Raw genomic sequence first — 25126 nt, 5'->3', positions numbered from 1 at the left:
TTGTGTCCTTGGATTATTCGAAAATGTCATCAACACAAGGATTGTTCGTTGGCTCTGCAGCTCTTTTGGGTCTGAGTGGTGTCGCTAATGCAGTGCTCTATTTACGTAATAAAGAGCTGCAAACTGAATTAGAAAAGACGGAAAAGAAATTAATAGCAAGTCAATCCAGTAAAACAACCAGTACGAGTGGTAAGTTCGTTGGTCCTATCACCTCTATTCGCTATAATGAATGTCCCAATTGAATGTCCACGTTGTTTTCAACTCTGTTATTTCTTTCACATTGTAATGACTGATGTTATCACTCTGATGACGACCCTCATGTTGACATTTCAAAATTCATCATCCCATATGTGAATGACAGAACAACAACAAATCATTTCTCAACTCGAAAAGAAAATTCAACAATTAGAACAATCCGTTCAAATCCAAGCACAAGAACTTTTCACATCGGAAGAAAAGAAGAAACTCGAATTGGAACAAATTGAAAAGGCATATCAACAACAACTCGAGCGATCACAACATGAACTCAAACAAATTTCTTCTCAATTACAATCTCATCAATCTTCATCCAGTGAATTAAAAGAATCACTCTCTCAACAAATTTCCAATCTCAAACATTTGGTTGAAAAACAACAACAAGATCATTCACAATACATGAAACAAAGTGCTCTCGAATTGGAAAATGTGTTAAAATCTAAAGTGAAAGAACAAGAAACACTCAACATTGAAATTAACAAATTAAAAAGACGTGAAAGTGAACTTGAGACAAGTCTTGAAGAAAAGACTCAACAATGTGCCAATTTACAAACAAATTTAACCAATGTCACTCATCAATTCTCTGAAAGTATGAAGAGATCTCAAACCATCAATTCAGATTTAATGCAAAAGAAAAAGGCAGAATTGGATCAATTGAAAGATGAACTTGTAGAGAAGAATTCTGAAATTTCACAACTTGTGAATGAAAAAACAGAACTCGAAGCAAAGATTTTACAAAAAGAACAAGTGATTTTGAATTTGCAACAAACCTTGGATGTCAATAAGGAACAATTGGAACAAATTAATTCCTCTCTTCAAGCAATTAAACATTCTCTTGAAGACAAGGATCGAATTATTACTGAAAAGGATTGTGAATTGAAACATAGTCATGAAAAAATTTCACTCCTTCAACAAGATTCCAATGTACTGGAACATAAATATATGGAAACGATTGAATCCTTACAACAACAAGTGATGGAGTTGCAAAAGAAACTCAATGACACAGATCGAGAACTCTCCATGTCTAAATCGAATTTAACACAACACATTTCTAAGTTAGAAGAGACGACCAATCACGTACAAGCACTTGAATCTAAAATTAAGAATTTAGAATTTGAAAATTCAAATCTCGTTTTAAATCAACACTCACTCTCTGAAACATTGGAAGAAAAAAAGAAGGAAATTGAAAAGATTCGAAATGAATTACAAATTGCCACTGAAACGTTATCTGAAACTCGTTTCAATAGTGAGAATGAAATTATTTCATTGAAACAATATCATGACACCATCTCCAATTTGCTCTCCAACAAAGTTCAAGAATTAGAAAGTTTGAATCTAACGATGGAAAGAAAAGAAAAGGAAATGAACACCTTGAATGAAACCATCACAAGTCTCTATAAACAATTATCAGATAAGGATGAAATTCTCTTGACACTGAATTCGGAGATGAAGGAAAAATCCATGCAACATGAAAACCTTTTAGAACATGTAAAATTAGTGACTTGTGAAAAACAAGCATTGGAAATGGAAATTTCTTCCGTGAAATCTCAACTCTCCAACGCCATTCAAGACCATTCACACACTCAAATACAAATTGAAAATTTACAGAAACAAATTTCTTTCAAGGAGATGGAATTGAAAACTCTCAATGAATCACTCGAAACAACCAAGACAGAATTGGAATTGATCAAGAGTGAATCTGAGCAATCCAGACAAGAGTATTCACAACAAATGAAACAACTCTCAAACAAAGAATTAGAAATGAGTGACAAGATTCAAAACTTGACTCGTGAATTAGAACATTTTACCAATGAATTCAATCAAGCTCAACAAACACTTTCGGACAAGGAAACGATCATTCAAGACCTTCATCAACAACTCTCACAATTCGAAACTAAATGGAAACAATCGAAAAAGGAATATTCCGAGTTGCAACAAGCGATCGAGACTCTGAACATGGAACATTCTCAACAAATTTCTGAAAGATCCAAATGGTCTTGGGAAATGGAACAAGCAGAGAAGGAACGTTCAAATCTCGAGAAGGAACTAGAACAAACCAAATTTACTCTCTCTCAAACTGCTCAACAACTTGATACTTTGAAAACTCAACATGAGAACATTACTCACTCCTTGACACAATTACAACACCGTTCGAATCATGACATTGAAGAACTTGAAAAGATTATTCAGGAAAAGGAAGAATTTCTCAACCGATTGAAGGATGAAAAAGAAAATGCATTACTCTCTCACAACACACTCGTCGAGTCTTTACAACAAGAAAAACACCATATGGAAGATCAATTCAAAACATTACAGAAATCTGTTGAAGAAAAAGAACACCTCATTCAATCTCAATATAAGGAACAAGTTCATTTGAATGAGAAAATCAAATCATTAGAAAGTATCATTGAATCTAAATTGGAGGAATTGACATCCATTCAAGATTCATTTGTTCAATCTCAAAATGAATTATCACAAAAAACGAGCGAGTTAAATGCTCTCATGGAAAAGCATTCTCAAATGGAACAAGAATTAACACAAGCAAAATTACAATCGACAGGATTGATTCAACAATTCAACGAAATGACTCTTCAATTGAAACAAAAAGAAGAATTCATTCAAACATTGATCGAGAAGAATACATTCATTGAAGAATCTCTCAAAACCAAATCACACGATCACGATCAATTATGTAATGAAATATCCAAAGCCAAACAACAAGTTGAGAATAAGGAAGAATTATTGAAACAGTTAAATCACGAATTACACACATTGAGAGAAGAATTAGAGTTAAAACAAGTTCAAGAATCTCAAGACCGATTATTACAATCTTCAACTCTCACACAAGAGGCACTCGAAAAACAACAATCACTTGAAAATTTGAGAACAGAAATTGAGATTGAATTTCATGCATTGAAAGAAGAACGCTCATATACTCGTCTCAATGAACTTGAACAATTAAATCAAGAAAAAGATAAAAAGATTCAAGAGCTGGAACAATCCATTCGAGTTGAATCAACAACATTCAAAGAACGTACTTCTCAACTATTACAAGAATATGAATCTAAATTATTGGAAAAGGATTCAAAATTACAATCTGTCATGGAACATGAAGAATCCTTGTCCACAACAATTACAGAGCAACAACAGACAATTGAGTCCATTCAATTAGATGCCAAAAAGAAAGAGTCTACAATCAAGGAATTAGAGGAACATTTGAAGGAAAAACAACAGGAATTGGAACAAATGAAACGACTCGTTGCACAACTTGAGAGTCAATTGACAAAGACAACCACTTCAACAGCTGTGGAGCATTTATCCAAAGAACTTGACGCACTGGACCAATTGATTAACAAGATTCGAAATGATGAAGTCCAATCTATCGATTTCTTTGACTTGATTGATGCAGGATATTGTGAATATTTTCATGAAATTCCAAAAGAAAAATTACAATCTCTATTCCTTGCATTGGAAGAGAGCAAATCTCTTGTGGATGTCTCATTTGATGGATGTGGACTGGCCACTCAAGATTTAAAGCATTTGCTTTACAATTTGGCAAAAAACAAAAGTATTGTCACGTTGAATCTCTCTGTTGATAAGCCTGACTTTGCTGTGCCATTCGATATTGTTCAAGCATTGTGTGATTTTATCTTGCAGAACAATGTGTGTACGACTTTGAAAATCATTGATTGGATTTTCAGTCAAGAGGAGGCTCATAAAGTTGTGGAAGCCTTAAAAACTGCTCCTCAATCAAAACTCAGTGTGATCGAGTGGGATAAGCTGAAAACCAAAGTTGCAAAGAAAGACAAGGAAAGTTTGAATCGAATTTTGAATGAAAGAAAGTCTCAAGAATAAACAATTTAGTGTAATTTGGTCTTTTTTGTGTCCATACCACGACTCACTTTGCCAGAAGTTGGACGAAAAGATCGTTTCTTTGTTGCTACCAATTGATCATTATCTTCATCGCTGGATGAGTCCAAACATATGGCATTGTGTTGGGAAGATCCTTGTTTTTCCATTGGAGAGCTTGGAGTTTTTTTCATCTGTTGTTGCTGTTGCTGTGGAATTTGTGTGCTGGGATGGGCCACTTGTTGTGTTCTCCTCGACACTTCAAATTCAAGAGATGCCTGCCACTCAGATTTATGTTTGTTGATCAGCGTGGATGGTTTCTCAAATGCGATATGAGGTGATTTGGCTTTGTTGGCAATTTCAATGATAGGTTCCAGAAATCTTGATACTTCACAATGAGCATTTTCACCTCCTCTCAACCTATAGGAAGAATATGTCAATGAGAGGCATGATTGAGCACGAGTACATGCCACAAATAACAGTCTTCTCTCTTCTTCAATTTCTGCTTTTGATTCTGCTCTGTAAAAGGGTATACCTCCTTCTTCGAGGCCACATACAAAAACAATACCATATTCCAAACCTTTTGCTGAATGAATAGTACTGAGAGTCACTTGGTCGTTGGAATCTGTTTCACCTTCATTGAAATTGTCTGGAATTAAAGAGATATTGTGAAGAAATGAGGTTAAATTGGCATCTTTGTCTTTCATTTCGAATTCTGCACTGATATTCAGTAATTCCATAACATTTTCAAATCTTGTTTGTGCTGTAGATTGCTCATATTCTTCCAAATAGGATTTATAATTAATACCTTTCACAATAGCATTTAAAATGTTCTTTGGTGATGTTTCCTGCTTTGCCTTGATTGAGTCAATCAAATCAATGAATTCTTTAAATCCTTTTTTAGCCTGAACGCCAGAAATTTTCTTCTTCTCTTTGCATACAAGGCGAATAGTTTCATAGCAAGAAAGATTTTGTGCTTTTGCAGCCTTTTTCAATGAAGCAAGAGAGCTTTCTCCAATACCTCTCTTTGGAATGTTAATACATCTTTCAAAGGCCATATCATCATTCACGTTATCCACAATTCTTGCATAGGAGATGATATCCTTAACTTCCATACGATCATAAAACTTGAAACATCCTAACACTCTATATTTAATGCCTTTCAAGGCAAAAGCATTCTCAAAAGATCTAGATGAAGCATTAATTCGAATTAATACACAAAAATCTCTAAAGCTGAGTTTTCCATTACTTGTGTTAATGAGTTTGAGTATTTCGGAAGCAACAAAATTTGCTTCCGCTTCACTCGAGTCAACAGAATGTATAGATACAGGTATTCCAGTGTTATTGAATGTGAATAAATTCTCTTCTCTTATTCTATCAGTATTTTGTGCTATAATTTCATCACTCACTTTTAGAATATTCTTTGTAGATCTATAATTTTGGTTAAGCAATACTGTTTTCATGTTTGGAAATTCATTTAACAGTTTTTTCATCAGTGAGCAATCACTAAATCTCCATGTGTATATATTTTGATCTACATCACCAACCACAAATATATTTTTGTACTTGGATGACAATGCTTTAGCAATCTTGTATTGAAGAGAATTGGTGTCTTGAAACTCATCGACTAATAACGCTTTGCAATGTTCAGAATATTGTCTTAATATTTCCGGACACTTGTGAAAGAGAGTGCATACATTCACGAGCAAGTCATCAAAGTCTAGCATGTTGTTTTCTTGTAAATACCTTTCATATTCAATATAAACTTGAGCAATGACTTCTTTTATCTTGTTAGGGTCGTTGGTATTGTTGCGATATGAGTTTAAATAGTTTCTTGATCCTTGCTTTGATCTGTACAATTCTTTGACCTCTTGAGCAAATTGTGAAGCTGAGAGTTGTCTATTCTTGGCTCCACTAATGTCATGAATGATGGTAGCTGCACTAAGTACTTTTTGAAGATTGTGTTTTCGTCCAGATACAAATTCTGAAATGATCGAGTTATCGGATTCTTTGAGAATACTATTAACAATGGCTTGTTGATCTTGAGAATCAAGAATGGTAAAACTTGTTGTTAAATTTGATCTCACCTTATTGGCATGGCGTCTCAGTATTTTGGCACAGATGGCGTGAAAGGTTCCTAAATGGCAATAGTCACCCTCTTCAATTACTTTCCCAGAATCAAATTGAGAAATGAGCTGATATACTCTTGATTTCATTTCGTTAGCGGCTTTGTTAGTAAAAGTCATTGCATAGATATTACTTGGATGAATTTTCTTAATAACCGTTAAATAGGCTATTCGATAGGTGATCGTCTTTTAAAAAAAATCATCAACACACGATTGAGCAGTTATAATATTTTTTGAACAATCAAAACAAACCTTTGTTTTTCCTGATCCAGGACTAGAATTGTCGGTCATCAAATATTTAATTCAAAAAAGGAACCTACCCCGAGTACACACAAACTGGTAGCGTTTCATCGGAAATGACGGCTTTGTATTGTTCAGGATTTAAACTATTTTTAATTGATTCCAGGAGTGAGTTACTTGCACCACTCCTATCATCCAGTACGGTGTTGGAGTCAGTGGTTCGTGTGTTTGATGGAAGCATTTTTTTTGCGATTTCCGCGGGAAAAATTTGTTTCTCAAACCAGAAGCCTTCCCTCTCTGCCAAGTGGAAAACATTTTGAAAAACATGAAATCCTGCAAGGTTCATAAAAATATCCGAACAATTTCCAAAGCCACTCTCCCTTTGGAATGTCTCCTACTTGATAGTATCCCATGAAGAACATCACGAATGATCAATTCGCGGGTAATTCGAAATCACACCATCCTCATCTCTTACTCGTATCCATTACAACTGTAATTGTCACTTGAAATCTTTGCTTGAAAAAGGCAAAGAGATGGAGAGAATATTACAACATTTGGTCGTTGATGATTTGCATCTAAAACATACAACACATTCAAAAAAACATTATGAAAGTACAACCCCTTGATGTCAAACCTCAAACAACAGTTGCCACAGACGATGCTGCAACGACAACCTCTAACTGCAACAACTTACACCCAAGTCATTTCTCAGAAGTTCAATTACTTCAACAACAATTTTTATCCATGGTGAAACGAATGAAATTGTACAAGAGTTTTATTCCAGCTCATTTGTTGTCTGAGATTGATGAACAACAAGATCTCAATACTCAATCTCCGAATCAACAACCATACAAGGTATCAGGAGTCAATGGAGACTCCAATTCGAGTTCCATGTCTCATAGTCAATCCTCTGTGGAGAGTAGCTCGAAACGTTCCTCCTCCATGAATGAACCAAAAAGTATGCATCAAAATAGTTCTAAAAAAAAGTATTCCAAAGATGTGAACAAGTTTGCCTTGTATTTGGAGTCCAAGAAAGTGACTTTGATTCATGTGCTGTTAGAAGGCCTTAATGATTTACTTCATTCTCTTGCTCCTCAAGAAACAGTGTCTCTATTAAGGTAAGTGGTTGTGGATGCTCATGAAGAGTGATATTTGTTGCTGATGCTACTACTGCTACAGTGATGTCTTTGAACAAGTGAATAGTATGTGTAGGAGTCATGGAGCTGTTCAAATTGCACTTGAAAATGATTCACTAACCATTTCTCTAAACGCAACTCACAAACAACAAAATCATGAGGTCAAGGGAGCACAATTATGTCGATCTCTCAATGAAAAGCTATTATCTTTAAAGTTTATGAGGTGGAAATCGAATGAAGCTTTAAAAAAGAGACCTCACCTCATTGATGTTTTGAATTTTAGATTTGCCATGTTATCTCATGAATGTTATTGTGGAAATCTTGGTACCTCAGAAGTGAAACAATTTACCTTGTTGAGTAGTGGCAAACAAAATCTATTGAAAATGATTAGTGTAGCAAAAGAAATGAATATTGCCATTGTTTGCTCAGAATCAGTTCGAAATAGTTGTTTGAAATTCTTTCAAACTCGTTACATTGATACTCGATCATTCACAGATGACACGTTTGTATCTTCCTTCAATGAAGGAGAGGTACCACAACAAGACACTCATATATACGAAATTGGAGTGTCATTGGAAAAACAAGATGATGAGTGGATGTATGAATTGGCAGATCAACAACAAAAGAACAAATGGAATTCCTACAATCAAGCATGCCAATTATTCTTTGAAAAGGATTATCATCGTGCTGTGGAGCTCTTCCAAGAATATTATCAAAGCAACACCAATGATAAACCAACTGAAAACATGATCCACAAATGCCAAACTCTCATGTAAAGAAAAAGAGATGATCCTCTTGATTGTTTCCCAAATAAATTTACTATTACCAAGGCTGAGTTAGAGTGGCTACATCCACAAAGTAACGACTTGTTGACCAACTCTAAGGCTGACAATCCAGCACGAAAAGTGGTAAGATGGGTTTTCAAAATGTTAAACTTTCAAGGCTGTCACTTCCTCTGCCTTCCATTTAGAAACCATTGCATTGTATTCTTCGCTCAATGACAGCCTACTGAATGTGTCATTCAAATTCATTGAAATTTCAATTTTAAGGGGTTCAATTCGATTAAAATCAATTTCACATTTCTTTTCTTTAACCTCAGCAACAAATTTTTCAAATGCTTTTTTCGTCGACGAAGGAATGTTGATTTCAAATTCAGAGCCTGTTCGAATGAATTTTTCATGAATCTCCATCAATAAATCGTATTTGATTTGGTTATCTTTTTCGTCTTTTAATTTCTGCACAATGTCCCAAGCCAGCAAGTTCTCAGTTGAAAACTCGTGCTTATATATTCATAACATTGTTCAAGAATAGAGTCACATCATTTGAACATGTTCAACATTGAGTTATTAATCATGAAACAAACCTTTGAAAAGTCTTCCATCAATTTGTAACCATCATCTTTTAGTAAAAAGGTATCAATTTCTTGAGCTTCTTCAAAATTGTCTTGAACACTTTTAAATGTTCCAAAAGGATTCTTAGTTGGGGCAAGTAAGAAAATTCCCTTCTTTCCACTCTTGTAATTTCTCATAATTAATCTAAATATTGTAACAATCAAAACCATAGCTTCTCCTAGCAATAAAATAAACATCATGTTATCAGCAAAATGAAATACTCCAAAGAATCCAATCATTGTCTTGAGAGAATCAATAGAGAGAGAATATAAGGAATCGGTACTTCCAATTGAAAAAGTTTTAACAGTGACAAATTTAGTCACGGCTTTATGTACAGTTAGTGTCATGTATATATATTCAAATATATATTCAAATATATATTCAAATATTCAAAATAAATATTCGATTTACATATTTCCATATAAATATTTCCATAACAGTACATGAACTTCCATTCTACATGGATAAACTTACCAGCAGATAATGCATTATCCAAAGCAAAGAATATTGCAATTGGAACAATAAATAATAATTCTGATCTGAAAAACAATGGATCATCAAAAAAGAAGAATTTTCCAATATTCTTTGAAAAGAATGTTTTGAAATTCAAAATCACATCCACAACAATACAAATTAATAAAATCAATGCTGTTGCTGATGGAAATACAATTCTAGTAATATCAATAGCACCACTATCAATAGTAAGAGTTTCTGAAACAGAGAATATAATTATTAAATATATAAAACCTAAACACATGGATATTAACACAGCAATAAAATAAAAGTATTTGGAAGTGAGAATACGAGTGATGAAATGTTGTTTCTTGGTAGTAGTAATCTAATTGGAAAAGTAATCATACACATGTATGTATAAATATATATATAAATGGTAATGAAAACAATAATGGGATAAGAAGAATTGTATACTTTTACGACTATACTTACTCTCTGATAAACCCATCTCAAATAATAATATCGAGCTGTTTGAACAATGAATGATAATAACATCATTAAAAAGAATGCAACAGCAACAATATTCTTTCGAGCAGTGGATGGATTAGGTTGTGTATCATAACGAATGGAAATGAAGAGAATGATTAAGAAAATAATACCCAAATAGGGTACAATTAATCGTGACTTGAGACTGTAGAGTGTCATGATGCATGATCAATTTATATATTTCAAGAGCATAATGTGTCATTCATGCAAGATGGTATTGTGAAATATATTTCAAGAGCATCATGTGTGTGTCATTCATAATAAGTGCATGAAGAGATGGTATTGAATGTCAAATGGTATGCTATACTCATCATTGAACTCGTATACTCACGGAATACTTACGGTTGTTCATGTCTATAAATAAAATACATGGGTATGAGCAATAATACAATAAGGCCAACACTGAACCAATCAATCACATTTACCACTCGAATATAAGATGTATAAAGTGAAGTAAATGGAAAATCACTACATTCCACACTATCATTAAAATATGAAAATGAATATCGAAATTGAGAAATCTTGTAAGGTAGAGGTGCAAAAAGTCCTTGACTCTCCATTTGCATCGTGTCAAATAATTGAGTATACGTAGAGTCTCGTACCATAAAACTTAGCAATAGAAATTCATGATTCATATTTGGATTCTTGGAAGGGTTGTACAGGAGTGAGCATGTGGAAGAAAGATTCACATCAAGTTGTTGTTGTTGTTGAGGTTCACTACGATTGGATCCAATCATTGTTGAAGTATATAAGGGTGATAGAACAGTCAAATTATATTGTTTTGGATTACTTGGTAAAAACATGGATAAGGTATTTTCAAGTCCATCTCCCATGATAAGATTACCAAAAGAGGATGCATCTTCGTGATGTTGTGAAGTGAAATTAAGAGCATCTAAACGAATCATATTTCGATATAATTGATCAGAGTTGAGGTAGTGTAATGAATAGGAAAGGTTCAAAGAAGGTATCATGTTTGGATCTAAATTAATTCGTGCATCAAAATTCAATGGATAATATACAATTGAATTTTTCAAATTTCTCTTGACATAGAATGTGGAATTGTACAAGTATGGTAACCAAGAGGAATTGAATTCTAATACTTGTTGTTGTTGTTGCTGATTATTTGAAAGTATTTTAGTTTTCAATAATTCCTTCCTGAAGGTATCATCCATCTTGATCACTGCAAAGAATGCAAACATTTGTCCATCCAATTGATTCCATTCATTTGAAATTCCACTCAAAAATAAATCTGCAAAGAATCTCGAGCGATATACTGGCGATTCAGATTTGAATTCAAAACGATAACGTAAATAATCTTGAGAAGGTATCATAACGGAAGCTGTGTCAGATTGTGAAAGTTGAAGACATGAATATTCTTGTTGTTGAGCATGTACGAACAAAGACGAATTGGAAAATTGGAAAAATGATGACATGACTACTGGTAGCCCGAGCGTTTCCTTGTTGCTGTGATTGGTATGGTTCGTCGTATTGTGAAAGAAGAAGGATGAGGAAAAAATCATGCTTTGATGATATGAATAAAATAATGATGACAAGAGCATGGTGGCAACAGAACTCCAAACTACCAGCATTGCCGGCGGAATGGTCTTGCGAGGAGTCAAGTGAACCGCTGACATGTCTGTGTTTTTTGTGTTGACAGATTCAATATTTTTTAGAACTATTTTGGTGGTCAAAAACGCTTTTGCGAAAAGGACATCGCCGAGAGAATCGAAAGCCGGTTCCTGAGAAAAAGACTTCAGTCAAAGACTTTTATTTTGAAAACACACCTGTTTTCTTGCTGGAAGTATCATTCTCTCATGCTTGTTAACATTGTTTCTTGGCTTTCTTGTGAAAGCCAACAAGAGTTTGTGCGGAAAGCCAAAAAGTCTATCGAAAATTGTAGCAACTCAAATTTAACAACAGTCCATAATATTAAAATATAGTTGGCTTTGTGTACATTGCTTTCATCAATAGATGCATTCAACTCTCTCAATTAGTTCCAACCAGAACAAGAGGTGCTTTCCCTCCAACCTTATTTTCACTCTTTAAAAAATTATTTGAACTTGCTCAAAGCCTTTTACTCTAATTTATTCATTCTCAGTAAATTTACTCCATCATCACACACACTATGAATCGGAATGGTATTTATTTTGTTCCTGCAACAACACCATCCAACAACAACAACAAGAAGGAAACACCCTCTCGGAATTTCAATCAACATTCCCATGGGAATACAATTTCATCATCATCCTCTTACCTGGACAAGGCTATTCAACAGCATCATGAAATGAGAATGAAAATAGCATCCAATCCAAAGAAGAACCATTCTACTGCTACTACAAGTACGAATAATACTCGCTCTCAAAACAACACTCATCGAACAGAAGCAATGCAATCTTCTCTATCCTCTTCTCATTCAATACCATCTGATCTATTTCCAGAGTTAGCCAATTTTGATATGAATGAATGTGAGAATTATTCAAATCTTTTATCAAAATTAAGTGATGAACAATTAAAAGTATTGAAATGTGCCATTGAAGGACATTCAATATTTATTACAGGTGTTGCTGGAACTGGAAAATCATTTCTATTGGAATGTATTATTAAAACATTGACCAATGTCTATCAAAAGAAAGTAGTTGTCACAGCCAGCACTGGAATTGCAGCAGTGAATATTGGAGGCTCTACCATTCAGTAAGTAGTAGCAGTGGTGTTTAAATGACATTGGAACCTTACCTTCAAACGAACCATTTTAATGAAAACCCTTTTCCAACCTTCAAACGAACCATCAATCATGACTCTCAAACCAACCATAAATGACAATCTAAACTTGATCCAATCTCATAATAATGATCCACATGTCCAACCCTCAAACGAACAATCAATTAACAAACATAAAATGCTTCAAACGAACCATCAATGACACAACATGACACAAAATGATCCTCTCTAGTTCATTTGCAGGTATTAGAACACTTGACAATGGTAAAGTGGATAGTAAAACTGCGTGGAGAAATGATAAAGAATGGCAATCTACAGATGTTTTAATCATTGATGAAATATCCATGATTGATGCTCAATATTTTGATCAACTTGAATCCATAGCAACAGAGATTAGATGTTTCTTTGAAATTGCAACATCAAAAGCACCACAAGAAATTGTCATGAAACAATTACCTTCATTTGGTGGAATTCAAGTGATTTTATGTGGTGATTTTTTACAATTACCACCCGTCGCAAAACCTTTTAAAAACGAACATGGAGGTGAGTATTTTGGTGTTGTGTTTTGTGATTTTGAATTATTGCTTATTTTGATGTTGTTTTGAATTTCAATTACGTTTTTTTATTATTTTCCATTGGCATGAATATATTACTTGTGATGCATCATCTATTGAATATTACACATCTATGATCCATATTATACATATTACAAATCTATTATTCATTTAATGATTATCCTTATTATCCATATTATACATAATACGATGATCCATATGACACATCTTCTAGAAACTGTCTATCAAAAAAAAGAAATGTGTTTCAAAGCAAAATGTTGGTCTAAAACCATCAAGTATACTTTTGAATTAACCAATGTCTTTAGACAAGAAGAACAACAATGGGTATCTATTTTAAATTCCATAAGAACATGTCGAATTGATTCCAATGCAATTTCTCAACTCTCAAAATTACAACACAATCGATTTGATGGAATGGAAAAATCAACAGTCATTCATACTCTCAATAAGAACGTTGATGGTGTCAATGAAAGTGAATTATTGAAACTCACTCCTCCACATTTTATTTTCAAAGATCATACTTACTTTTCATATGGAGAGTATGATCCAGGTGTAGATCCTCCAACCACCAAAGAATCCATACGAAATGCTATTTTATCAAATTTTAATTCAAGTAATGCTGCTCAGGAAATTAGTTTGAGAGTTGGTGCTCAAGTCATGATGATTAAGAATGATTTTACCAATCAATTAGTGAATGGTACACGAGGAGAGGTGATTGGATTTGTCAAACAATCAGCACAAGATTTATATTCCACGACAAAAACGTTGAAGCCTTATGCTCAAACATGGATTGACGAAAATGGAGAATTATTTCCAAAGGTTATTTTTACAAGAGAAGAAAATGGAAAGGAATACAAGATTATCAAAATTGTACATCCAGGTAAGTATGAAGAATTCTGATGGTTCTCTCATCCTTCAACAATGATGTTTCTTTCATCCTATGAACGATGAAATGGTTTTTTCTTGATGGAATTTCTGGATGGGTTCTTTTTTTGAATACTTGTTGATGATAACCTGTGTTTGCCCTAACCTGTGTTTGCCCTTTGTGTGTCATACACTTACAGCCATCTTTGAAACGGATGGTCCAAAGAAATCGAAAGGTACTCGTTTACAAATTCCTTTAAAACTTGCCTATGGTATGTTGAATCAAGAAATTATTCCAAACACATCTTAATGTTCCCAACACACATTCATCTAGCCATGACTGTTCATAAAACACAAGGTCTTACCCTCGATAAGTGTGTCATTGATTTATCAACAGTATTTAGTCCAGGACAAATTTATGTAGCACTTTCTAGAGCCAAAACAATGAAATATTTACAAGTGAAAAACTTTAACGCTTCAACACTAACAAGACATATCAATAGAGAAGCCATTGAATTTTACAGAGAAATTAGCAAAAATGATTCATTCATTCCTCATGACAAATCACCCAAAGAAATATTTATTGCAACATTATTATCAAAACATTCACAAAGCTTTGCAGCAAGAAAGAAACAATTTGAAGATATTTTAGAAAAAATTGATTTGGAAGGAATTAGCTCATTAACACAAAATCCAAAAAAGAGAAAAACACAAGAAGCATCTTCCTCTGGATACTCTTCTGAAATTATGAAAAAGACTAAAATGAGTCAAAAACCCTCAACCTTAGAATCTGCCAACTCAAGTAAGCGTAGTGGTAAATATTATTGTGTGGCCTCAGGGAGAAAGCCCGGTATTTATTTAACCTGGGAAGAGTGCAAAACACAAGTTGATAATTTCAGAGGAGCAAAATTTAAATCATTCCCAACTCTTGAATTGGCAGAACAATATATGAAAGAGCATGGAATTAATAATTATTAAATTTATTTGGCACAACACAATAACATTTCAATTCTTGTAGATACACTCCATCGTGTTGTTGACAAGTCTAGAACAAACTCTTTTCCTTCTTGAGGGAGGTTTGTTTCCAAGGTTGAAGTTGAGAGAATTTCTTCTTATCCATTCCAAATACCTTAATAAATTCATCATTTGACAAGTAAGTCTCCAATTTGGACTTGTCAATACCTTCTGGTAATGATCCACTTGTAAGAACCTTATAACTATATGTTTGATGAGAGAATAATTTGTTATACAAACTGGTGCAGGTTGGACAGTGTTCAATTTCATAGACCCCTGAGGAGTGATCTTGATCCAATGCAGACGATTTGACCATTTGGTGAGTATGAGTACTTCTTCTTGGTGTTCTAGGTGTTTTTACAAAACCTTTCGAAATGACATTTGGATCCTTGGATTGCTTGTATCGAATCTTGAATGCAGTGGATGATGTTGACCATGCAAGGAAATGTCTTGTAAATTCTGGTGGTTCTTCTAATTCTGTAACCACACGTAAATTCATTTCATCTTCTTTCTTGACAAATGATGCAGGATCAAAGTCATCTTCACTAGTAGTAGTAGTATTCTTTTTTGTATAGAATGAATCTTTTTGTTGTTGACACTTCCATGTGTGATAATATTCCAAAGCACTTGTCAATGCAAACTTCTTTGTTTCAATATTACATAATTTTCCAATCCATACATAAACTTTTTCTTCCAAATCAAGTGTATCTAAGATGTAGGCTTGTGTTGATGACAAATCAGATTCACCATAATGTTGAATGGGAGTCATTGTAAATTCACCCGAATGATCGTTAATAGAATAGAGAGTTGAAATTGCAGGACTTGTGATACGCTTTGGTTGTAATAAATAATTCTTGAATCTCAACAAGAATGGTTCAAAGTATGGATCAATGATGGATTTAAAGACATGTTTGGATAATTGTTCAATGGTATTGTTCACATCATGATCTTGAATGAATAGAATTTCATCTTGTCGAAATGTTGAAAATAATTCCTTCAAGACATGATTTTCAATAAATTTCTTTTCATCCAGTGGACAATACATTCCATAATAGACAATTAATTGTGGTTTACATGCAATAGTACCAGCACCACCAGAACCACCAGAACCACCAGAACCAATATCATCATCATTGTTGTACTGAGTGGTTGCAACATCCTCTACAGTACCATTCATTATTATTATATCCTCATTCATGGTTGTTGTTGTTATGGTAGATACACTTGCATTCATTTCCTTTCGATTCAATTCTACAGTAAAATTATAATTACAAAAGATCATGGCATGGAATGGATTTAAAAATACAGGATGTAAATCATCACATTCACACACTTTTCCATTTCGAACGTCATAACAATGAAGAGTAGTGGTATCTGAATCATAGAGTGATTTCATTGCAATTTGACGAATCATTTCTTTTTGGAATTGTAAAACTTGAGGAGAATATTTCTTTTCATGATCATCGAGTGAAGTTGATTTGATGTTTTGAAAGAGTTTGATTGGAGTGCTGTTGTTGGAGGAGGAGGTGTTGCTGCTATTGGTGTCATCATCCCATGAAGAAGAATATTCTGAAGATGGAGTGGTAGGTGTTGTTGTTGTTGAAGATGAAGATGTGAATCGAGTTGGAGTAGTAGTAGTAGGAGTGTTGTTGTTATTGCTTGAGGCACCACCACCACGTTGAGCGAGTGGTGATTCGGATTTCATTGCACTACTACCACTGCTGAATCGAGTCGTGTCATTATCCATGTTGTTGAACTCACTCACTGGAGTAGTAGAATTGGAAGAGGTGGTACTGTCAATAGTAGTAGTGGTATTCGTATTCGTACTCGTCGTATTCGTCGTGGTACTCGTACTCGTCATACTCGTCGTCATAGTATTACTACTACTAATAGCAGTGAATGGAGTCATCTTTGATTTGATTATTGAATTTTCTTTTTGAGCCTTTTCAAATGCTTCCAAGACAGACTCTCTGTATTTACCTTTATGAACCATGTAATAAGGGACTGAGAGATGGTGTTGTGCCGTCATCATGATGGAATGATCATGTTTCATCCTATTGAAGCATCTTGTCGTCGTCGTCATAAATAAATCCATAAATACTTGAGGTTCTTTATCTTGAACCACACGTACTTGTTGTTCCACAACACCTTCATCAATCATTTCATTCACCTCCACAGTTTTATAGGCTGATGTTCCTTTATCTTTCTTTTTAATATCTCTACCTTGCCAAAAGAAGAGTTTATGAAATGGTTTACCACCCTCAACCTTTGTATAAGTATAGAGTAGAATGAATGCATCGCCACTGAAAAAGTGACCAATATGAGCATAGGGTATTTTCTGGAAATCACTCACCCGCCACATTCTAATTTTAGAATTCCATATGCCGGTAGTGGTGTTAGGGTTGGTGGCGCCAGAGAGTTCTGCATATTTTTGTTTCAATAATTCTTCGAATGGAATTTTTCGTTGTTTTTTGGTTTCAGCAATGTTACCACGTGAGGCTTCTTGATGTTGTGTTTGAATCATGAGCATTCCAGGATAATCACTAAATTTTTGTTTGTAAATGGAATGTTCACCATCTTCAATGACACGAGTGACTGTGGACATGAAATATATTAAGGAAGGTGGTGGTGGTGTATGACTCATTGTAGTAGTAGTAGTATGACTCGAAGGACTCATTGTAGTAGTATCATGACTATGAGGAGCGTTTGTAGTATCATGATCACCACCAAGATGACGACGCATGGACCTCTTTCTTGCTCGTTGAATGGCTGGATTCATGAGTGAAAATGGATTATCATGCATGGCTCTATATTGTGCCAATTTCTTTGCAATTGCAATTCCCCATTTTCTAATATTTAAATTACTTTGTTTACCACTCCAAAAGAATACCTCATTCGTGAAGAGAGATTCAAAAATGTAACATTGATCAGAATGTAATACACGATGACTTGGTTGAATAATTTCCAATGCATTCAATTCACCCTTTTCAATACATTCTTCAAGTTGTTTTAGAGATTCAATTTCACCGTGTGGTACTTGATTCAATTTAATCACACTCAACATGTGTGGTGCAATTCTTTGAATATATGCATCTTGTGTTTCATTCTTCTCAATGAAAAGTGGCATTTCTTCAAATATTTCAGAATTGAGTTTGTAGAGTCGTTGTCCTAAATCATTCAATTGTTGATATAAATCATCAGAGATTTCATCTTGACAAATGTACTTGCTCTTTTCTGCAATTTTGAGTTTGGAAAAGACATTTTTGTGTGCTGCTCTTTCCACAGGAGGATAATGTTCACAAAGTAATTTCATCCAAGTATCTTCGGTGGGTGTGAGTGTGAGTGTGGGTTGGGATTTGGAGAGTGGTGTGGTAGTAGTAGTAGAAGAAGATTCATGTGTGACTCCCAATAAGGTCCAAAATTGAGTCATTTGTTTTTTAAGGAGTGGTGTGATTGAGTCATTATTCGTATTCGTACTGTTATTACTATTATTATTATTACCACTACTACTACTACTCGTATAAACACCTCCATCAATAATAACTACTTGACAATCTCCACCTCTTTCCTTGTATTTAATCATTTGACTCATATCCAATGCTTTGGCTCGACACAACTTGTTGGAATATTGTCCATTGTAAATATATACAGTCTTACCAGTGTCTAATAGAAAACAATCATTATGATTGAGAGAAGACCAATGCAATGGAACCCATGTAGCTCTAGCTTTCTTTCTACCTTTGATCCATATCAAGACATGAGTTGAACCTTTTTTCAAATCAGTCACATCAATTTCGAGAACATGAGATTGTTTCAATTGTGGATCTCGATCATGAGCTCTTTTCGGAAAGATGTCTTCCTTAGTGAGTGGACCAATATATTCTTTCATGATCATTTGACCATATTCACGTGCAATTTCCATTCCTACTTTGGAATAGGTGGAGGATTCATTCATGGTGTTGTTGTTGGTAGTAGTACTTGTTGGAGTGATGAGAATTGTTGATTGAGTGGTGGATGAATGGCTAGTAGTAGTAGTAGTAGCAGCATTCTTTAAGGACGTACCACCTCTTCGATGCCGATGATTATTATAACTTGTATTATGACTCAAGGGTGGTACTTGTCTTTCAAATCTCTGTTGTAACGGTGGTGGTTGATATCCAGTCGTCTTTCTATAAATAAATACAGGAATGGAAATCAATGTGAATCGAAAGAGTAAGAACATGGCCATTCCCAAATAATAACCTAAACCAGAGAATAATTTAGAATACCATGGTCGATTGGCTGCAGCCAGTGCAGAATTCATTGCAATAGAGGATGCAATGGAAAGAGAAAGAGATTTTCTTGTAATCTCTGTTGGAGACATTAACGTAGGAGCATCTAGAGTGTGTGAGGTGCCATTATTTGAGAGTTGAGATCTCAGAGAGGGTATTTTGATGGAATGAGTAGAGTCTAATGGAATGGTACTTGATGATGGAGACTCTGAATGGATGTTATGATAATAATCTGCACTACGATCACCACCATTGCTATGATTATTATTGTGACTATGACTAGTATTAGTGCCACTACTACTATTATTATTATTACTAGTAACACCCAATGGTCTCACCTTGCCTCCCTCACTCACTGGAACATCATAAATAGAAATTTTACCCTCAGGTTTCAACGACATGGTTCTTCTGAAAAATAATTCTGAGTTAAAATTCATACTTGTCGTACTGCTACTATTACTACTCATGGTGCTACTACTACTACTACTACTCATGAAACTACTACTTGTACGAATCGAATCATTCCATGTCTCAAACACTGGTTCTCCATTCCAAGTATCTGGAAAGATATCTTCTTGAAAGTATTGTTCAATATTGGATTTTCTACTCACTCTCATGGAAAGAGTTTCAATGGTCTTGTCATTGGTTAATCGAAGGAATCGTGCCAATTCAAAATCATTGACTGATAATTTCCATTTTGGTATCCAATCCATACTCGCACTCGCACTTGAACATTTGTAATCATTCAAATAATGAAGAGTACCACCTTCTAATTCATAGAATCGAATATTCACATCTCCTCTTCCTGCTACATAGAGTAATTTAATATCCATATCATAGAAGGGTGTCAAGACAGATGCACCATTGTCAATCGGTACTCGTTGTAAACATTTCAAATCCTTTCTCATGTCATAGAGTGCCAATTCACGTGTACCTGATTTGGAAAATCCAACACTGGTTACATAATGAGTTCCATGATTGTACAGAGTTTGAAAGGGTTTCATACTGGCATGAGCTTCTACACTGAATATGGGAGATGTTGTTGTTGTTGACATTGAGGAGGATGTTGAAGAGGAGGATGTTGAAGAGTATGAGGATGAAGATATTGATGTCATCTCTCGAAGATCATAGACTCGAATGAATCGATCCGAAGTACCACAAATCATACATTGACCATTGTCATTCCATGATAAACTTTCTACAATGATTGGAGAAGTATTATTCAATGATGCTGTAGAGACTTTTCCATTCATGACACTGTATTGGATTTTTCGTTTTTCCAAATCCCATAAATAGATATAATCTCCTTGAACACTCACAACACTCTTCTCAATATAGGGATGAAAGACAACCTTACTAATAATGGACATGTTTGAAGATGTAACGCTAGGATCATTCAATTCCAAATCACAATCTTCTAATATTTTGTAATTAGATTCTGCATTTAACTTCCATAATCGAATGGTATGATCAGAATTAGAGACTGTCAATAAATCATTTCTATCTTTGAATGGTGACAAATCAAAATCTGATAATTTTCCTTTGTGAGCTTTGATCATTCCATAATTTTGAATCTTTTCATCCCATCGACCATAATCATCGACTCTCTTGTAGGCGAGTACACTACCACCAATGGAGTTGTAGGGTAATACATAGAGTGAGCCATTCGTTTTCAGAGTATTGGATAATTTTTGACCGTATCCAACATTGATATTTTCGTGACGTTCACTTTTGGGATATTCATGACCATTCAAATGTCTAAATTTTGAGGAACGGACAAGAGAAGAGGTTTGATTTGAGATCATGATAAATTTGTTTGTTCAAAGTTGTTGTTTGTTCTTGAGAAGGTGGTGTGATTGGCAGGTGTAAAAGTGTAAATGTGTAATGCTATTGCAGAGAGGATGATGAATTTTTGATCATCACACACACACACGCTTCGGAGTGAAGTGAGAAATTATTGAATGTTCAAAGAGGCAACAATAATCCGATTCAATGGCTAAGAGCAGGAGGATTCTGCCTCTTTTTGATGACCGTCAGCCAAACACACAAATTCTTCACGGGAAGCAACCCTTCACAGATTTTTTTTTGACAAGTGAAAATCACAGAAAGTTGACGGATAACATTCTCAAATATTTGGTTTCCTTTCATCAAAAGTTGGTTGCTGACATGGAGTTCTATAATATTTATTTGTGATGTTTCTTATTCTTTCCATTACTACTACTACTGGACTGCTTCTTTTCTTTGGAAGAGGTGTCCACACTACCTCCTCCATTTAACTTGAGTACAATCTTGGTGTCATAAATTCGATCAGCAACAAAACTTGTTGCAGTGCACTCTGTGGTTTCTGTACTCTTAGGCCTTCCTGGTCCTCTCTTCTTTCCTCTTGAATGAGAAGAGGTGTAACCAGAACCTGTTGTACTTGATTTGTTTTTCTTTCTGTCTCTACTTTCAATGTAATCTTCATCATCTGCATCTTCATCACTGTCACGATTCAAAGACTTTTTTCTCAGAGAATCTCTATAATCAACATCATCTTCGTCATCTTCAGAGAGTGCAATAAGAGTATCATCATCGATGGAAGTGGGTGGCTTTTTGCGTTTTCTATTTGCACTGTTCGATTGATTAAGAGATGCATAAGTTCGAAGCGTTGTCTCAGTGTTCAATGTATTGGATGCCAAGTCATAATCATTGGTTTCAATCATTACTTCATCTTCTTCTAAAAGAGATGATTGTCCAACACCTCTTTTTCTTGAAATATCGTCCTCTACGGATGGTAGAGTCATGGTTGTTGTTGTTGTTGGATTCAATATTGGAGTATCCACAGAAAGTGATAAACTTTGCATTCTCTCTCTACTCTTAAATTTCAATTCTTCCCAATTACCCCTCGGATCTTCACATGGAGCGATTGGATAAGGAACATAGGATTCAAGTGTAATTAATTTCCATCTTGGTATCACGCTCTGATCTGCTGTCTTTTTATCTTTTTGTTTCTTTTGAGGAGATGTCAAACTCGTGGTGGATGATTGAGAAGTATAGGCTAATTTGGCATTCATTAGGGTTGTTTTTGAGGAAGTTGGAGTAGCACATGTACTGCTGCTCGTACTACCACTCACCATTTGATCTTTTGGAACTAGATACGTGAAATTCTCAGAAAATTTGTGAACGGGTGGTTTCGGATGACAAATTTCAGTGGTGGTGGTGGTTGAGGACTGTTCTTCACTGCGCTTGGATTTGAACGATTCAAAAGCCTCTACAATGGTTTCATAACTTGGAACTTGATATTTCATAGTCTTTCGAATTTCTTCTTCTTCGTCTGCTTGACTCTTCTTCTTCTTTTTATCGGTTGTGGGAAGTGATGCCAGATAATACTTTTGTCTTTCTTGCATTTCATTATCAATATGTAAATAACAATATCTAGCATCTGAAATGTCTTCCTCTTCTTCTGTTTCATTAATTGTTGGTAATTGAGATAATTCTTCATTTGTCAAAACTCTAAACGATGGTGTTACAATTTCCTTATATTTGATATCCTTAATATTTGAAACACCAGTATCAAAAATAACAATATCTTCAGTTGGGTTATCCTCAGCACCTCTACTTCTACGGAAACCAGCAACAGATCGAATAGAAGTTGATCTTCTCGAAGATCCTACTCTTTTCTTCTTCTTATTGTATTGATTCATAATGTTAGAAAAGGATAGTGGATATGTTCTTCTAGGTAAAGGATAGTTGGAATAGGATGTGTTTGGATTGTAGATTAATTGCAAAGAGTCCAAAATATCAGCAGAGGTAATATATGGCAATGGATACATAATCTTACTAGTTTGAGGAGAAGTAAGGGGTAATGATGATCCAGGATGACAATTTAAATTTAGAGTGATAATGGAGAGAGATGATGCTGTTGGTGAGAGTGCACTCATGGATGAGTGTAGTTGTGTGGTTGTTGTTGTTGCTGCTGCTTGTGGTTTGTTACTACTACTAGTCATCATGGTAGGAGCAGCAGTAGTCGTTGTTGGCATAGTCGTTGTTGGCATGGTCGTTGTGGTCATATCAGAAGGAGGAGCAACAGCACTTGTGACACTTTCATCAACCATTGTGTTTGTATCAGAAGCGACTTGTTGTCTCACCACAGAGGATGCACCACCAGCTGCTGCAGATAGCCAATGAGATGAAATAGTTGCCAAGTCGGATTGTTTTTCTTTCAATTGTCTAAAGTGTTCTAATTCTCTATTAAAAAACTCTTCAAAACTGCTAAAAAATGGATGTTGCATAAAATCATTTCTTCTCTTAGCTGGAGAAAGCAAAGTTTCTTGTAGTAATGTACTTGGTTTAAATGTATCTCCATTGAATGTTTCAGAAATATTATCACTACTCTGGTCAGAATTCGAATGTATTAAACTATGCTTTTCTTGCAACAAGTCTAAAATATAATTATATTCTTGCTGTAGATGCTTAATACGTGTTTCTATCCATTCATATTTAAACTGAGTGGATCTTTTGTAATTGTCCCATTCCAATAATATTGTTTTTCTAAAGTGGTCCATGACATAGTCTTTAACATTTACAGGAACTATATTTGCTTCTTCATCCTTATTCACAATTAAATCATCATTCACATAATCTTCCATAAATGTTCGTGTGAATTTCTCTGCCTCTGTTTCGCTATCAGTTTCGTTGTTGTCCGTGTTGGTCATGGTTGAAAAAGCCATTGGTACTTTTTTGTCATCCGATACTGAAGTAGAGTTATCATGATTGCCTCTACTATTGTCAAGCATAGAGGTGGTGTTGGATGAAGTGTTCTTCTCGATAACGGTTGTTGTTGTAAGATCATGGATTGAGGAAGCACAGAAAAGATTGGTAGAAGGTGCATTCAGTGTACTCACGATAGAATGGTCATTAGAGATGCTCTCTTGAATCAATAATGGTATTGTTGTTGTTGTTGTTGTAGATACCATGCCATCAAGAGCACCACCATTCGTGTTGTTGATACTCTTCTTCTCAAGATCAGTCCTCACTAATCCTTGCCTTTTCTTGTAGTGAAAACTCAGGGCATTGGCTGTTGTCTTGTCCATGGCAATCTCTTCTACTTTCCTCTTTACACTACTTTGTATTGCATTCCTCATGTAGATACCTAGTAGTAATTCAGACAACTCGTTCGAATTGATAGGGTCGGTTGTTGTTGTTGTTTTATCATTGCTATCAATAGCAGCGGAGAGAGGTGAAGAAGGTGGTTGTTGTGGGGATGATTGTGTCCTAGAAGTGTTGTTATGAGAGGAAGCAATAATTGGATTGAACTCTAAACTCATGGAAGATGTTGTTGTTGTGATAGGTTCAACTCCTGATGATGGAGTATTATTGGAAGGAATGGAAGATATCATTGTTTTGGATGTACGTGATGGTTCTCGTATTGTTGCCGAATGTTATTTGTACTCAGATTTAGGGTTACGTCTGGTGATGATGATTATTTAGTGATTGTCCTCATCACCCGGAATATACAAAAATCAGAAGATTCGAATGTTACTTGGTGCACCAAATAATGAATATAATGATGATGATGGTGGTATGTATTTCAAACCAAGCAACGCAATGGCTGTTGGGTAAGATTTCTTTCTCGGTGATGATGCAACAATAGGCGGTGATGATGAAATTTTTTGTTGCTTGAGCAAAATGCTGTTATTGCGATGCTGG

At 34.8% G+C, this 25126-nt stretch overlaps 7 protein-coding genes across 7 annotated transcripts; 3 read left to right on the top strand and 4 right to left on the bottom strand.

The window, feature by feature from the left end:
• Nucleotides 1-23: 23 nt before the first annotated feature.
• C9374_014023 (uncharacterized protein) lies at nucleotides 24-4110 on the top strand (the record flags this gene model as incomplete). The annotated part of the gene is made up of 2 exons (XM_044689965.1): nucleotides 24-189; nucleotides 362-4110. The coding sequence occupies 2 exons, from the start codon at nucleotides 24-26 to the stop codon at nucleotides 4108-4110; spliced, it is 3915 nt and encodes a 1304-aa protein (XP_044553455.1).
• Nucleotides 4111-4115: 5 nt separating this feature from the next.
• On the bottom strand, nucleotides 4116-6711 carry C9374_014022 (uncharacterized protein; the record flags this gene model as incomplete). Its single annotated transcript, XM_044689964.1, has 3 exons — nucleotides 4116-6416; nucleotides 6483-6504; nucleotides 6551-6711. 3 exons carry the CDS (start codon nucleotides 6709-6711, stop codon nucleotides 4116-4118), a joined length of 2484 nt encoding a protein of 827 aa, XP_044553454.1.
• A 365-nt stretch (nucleotides 6712-7076) lies between these two features.
• On the top strand, nucleotides 7077-8382 carry C9374_014021 (uncharacterized protein; the record flags this gene model as incomplete). Its single annotated transcript, XM_044689963.1, has 2 exons — nucleotides 7077-7588; nucleotides 7650-8382. The coding sequence occupies 2 exons, from the start codon at nucleotides 7077-7079 to the stop codon at nucleotides 8380-8382; spliced, it is 1245 nt and encodes a 414-aa protein (XP_044553453.1).
• A 153-nt stretch (nucleotides 8383-8535) lies between these two features.
• C9374_014020 (uncharacterized protein) lies at nucleotides 8536-11630 on the bottom strand (the record flags this gene model as incomplete). Its single annotated transcript, XM_044689962.1, has 5 exons — nucleotides 8536-8886; nucleotides 8970-9322; nucleotides 9472-9835; nucleotides 9943-10141; nucleotides 10339-11630. The coding sequence occupies 5 exons, from the start codon at nucleotides 11628-11630 to the stop codon at nucleotides 8536-8538; spliced, it is 2559 nt and encodes an 852-aa protein (XP_044553452.1).
• Nucleotides 11631-12121: 491 nt separating this feature from the next.
• On the top strand, nucleotides 12122-15131 carry C9374_014019 (uncharacterized protein; the record flags this gene model as incomplete). Its single annotated transcript, XM_044689961.1, has 5 exons — nucleotides 12122-12687; nucleotides 12947-13257; nucleotides 13504-14169; nucleotides 14354-14425; nucleotides 14488-15131. The coding sequence occupies 5 exons, from the start codon at nucleotides 12122-12124 to the stop codon at nucleotides 15129-15131; spliced, it is 2259 nt and encodes a 752-aa protein (XP_044553451.1).
• Nucleotides 15132-15198: 67 nt separating this feature from the next.
• Nucleotides 15199-21243, bottom strand: C9374_014018 (uncharacterized protein; the record flags this gene model as incomplete). Its single annotated transcript, XM_044689960.1, has 1 exon — nucleotides 15199-21243. The coding sequence occupies one exon, from the start codon at nucleotides 21241-21243 to the stop codon at nucleotides 15199-15201; it is 6045 nt and encodes a 2014-aa protein (XP_044553450.1).
• A 378-nt stretch (nucleotides 21244-21621) lies between these two features.
• C9374_014017 (uncharacterized protein) lies at nucleotides 21622-24816 on the bottom strand (the record flags this gene model as incomplete). The annotated part of the gene is made up of 1 exon (XM_044689958.1): nucleotides 21622-24816. One exon carries the CDS (start codon nucleotides 24814-24816, stop codon nucleotides 21622-21624), a length of 3195 nt encoding a protein of 1064 aa, XP_044553449.1.
• Nucleotides 24817-25126: the final 310 nt, after the last annotated feature.

Source organism: Naegleria lovaniensis (genome assembly GCF_003324165.1).
Source record: "Naegleria lovaniensis strain ATCC 30569 chromosome Unknown tig007, whole genome shotgun sequence".
NCBI lineage: Eukaryota > Heterolobosea > Eutetramitea > Acrasida > Naegleriidae > Naegleria > Naegleria lovaniensis.
The sequence above is the reverse complement of the archived record's forward strand: the minus strand, read 5'-3'. Positions and strand labels throughout refer to the sequence as shown.